Raw genomic sequence first — 556 nt, forward strand, 5'->3', positions numbered from 1 at the left:
GGTCAGTAAATTCGCGCTCCAGCCACTGAGCTCGTACGACACAACTGTTCTCTTTTTCAAGCATGTACTGGTGAATGGCTCACTGGAGTACGCTTCGAAAGCGGGTGCAAGCGGGCAAGGGCCCAGAGATGTTTTTATAGAAATTGTAGGCATATTACGGAACATAAGACTAGGTCCTCACACTTCCTTTTTTCCGTTCTTTCCTCGTAGTCTTATGTAATTTAAACGCCACTATTCAGTTCCTCTGCATTGCCGCCGCTGCTGACGATAATGATGATGATTTCACAACTGTGCCTTATTCCATTTTCCGTTTTCATCTTTACTCCCATCCGTGTGGACAGTTTGACAAAGGAATGTACACTACTGCTTTGGTTGCCCAAGGTATCTCTGACCTGATCACGGCCTATGGAGGAGTGGGCGATTTGGCAGAAGTGAGTTACATTCTGCTATGATTTTAGTATTACTATCATATTCTGTCATCTGGAGGCTTCGCAAATTCATGTTTCATCCCCGGTAGTGCCGTTGATCCTTTTGCCGAGCTATGCGTACCGTCAGG

The 556-nt window shown here is 45.9% G+C and overlaps 1 protein-coding gene across 1 annotated transcript; it reads left to right on the forward strand.

Moving 5' to 3' along the window:
* Positions 1-210: 210 nt before the first annotated feature.
* On the forward strand, positions 211-429 carry T265_12354 (hypothetical protein; the record flags this gene model as incomplete). Its single annotated transcript, XM_009179825.1, has 1 exon — positions 211-429. A coding segment is annotated over one exon (126 nt), but the record flags the coding sequence as incomplete, so codon positions are not given.
* Between the last annotated feature and the right edge of the window lie 127 nt (positions 430-556).

The sequence above is a fragment of the Opisthorchis viverrini genome, assembly GCF_000715545.1.
Source record: "Opisthorchis viverrini unplaced genomic scaffold opera_v5_9282, whole genome shotgun sequence".
Lineage (NCBI taxonomy): Eukaryota > Metazoa > Platyhelminthes > Trematoda > Opisthorchiida > Opisthorchiidae > Opisthorchis > Opisthorchis viverrini.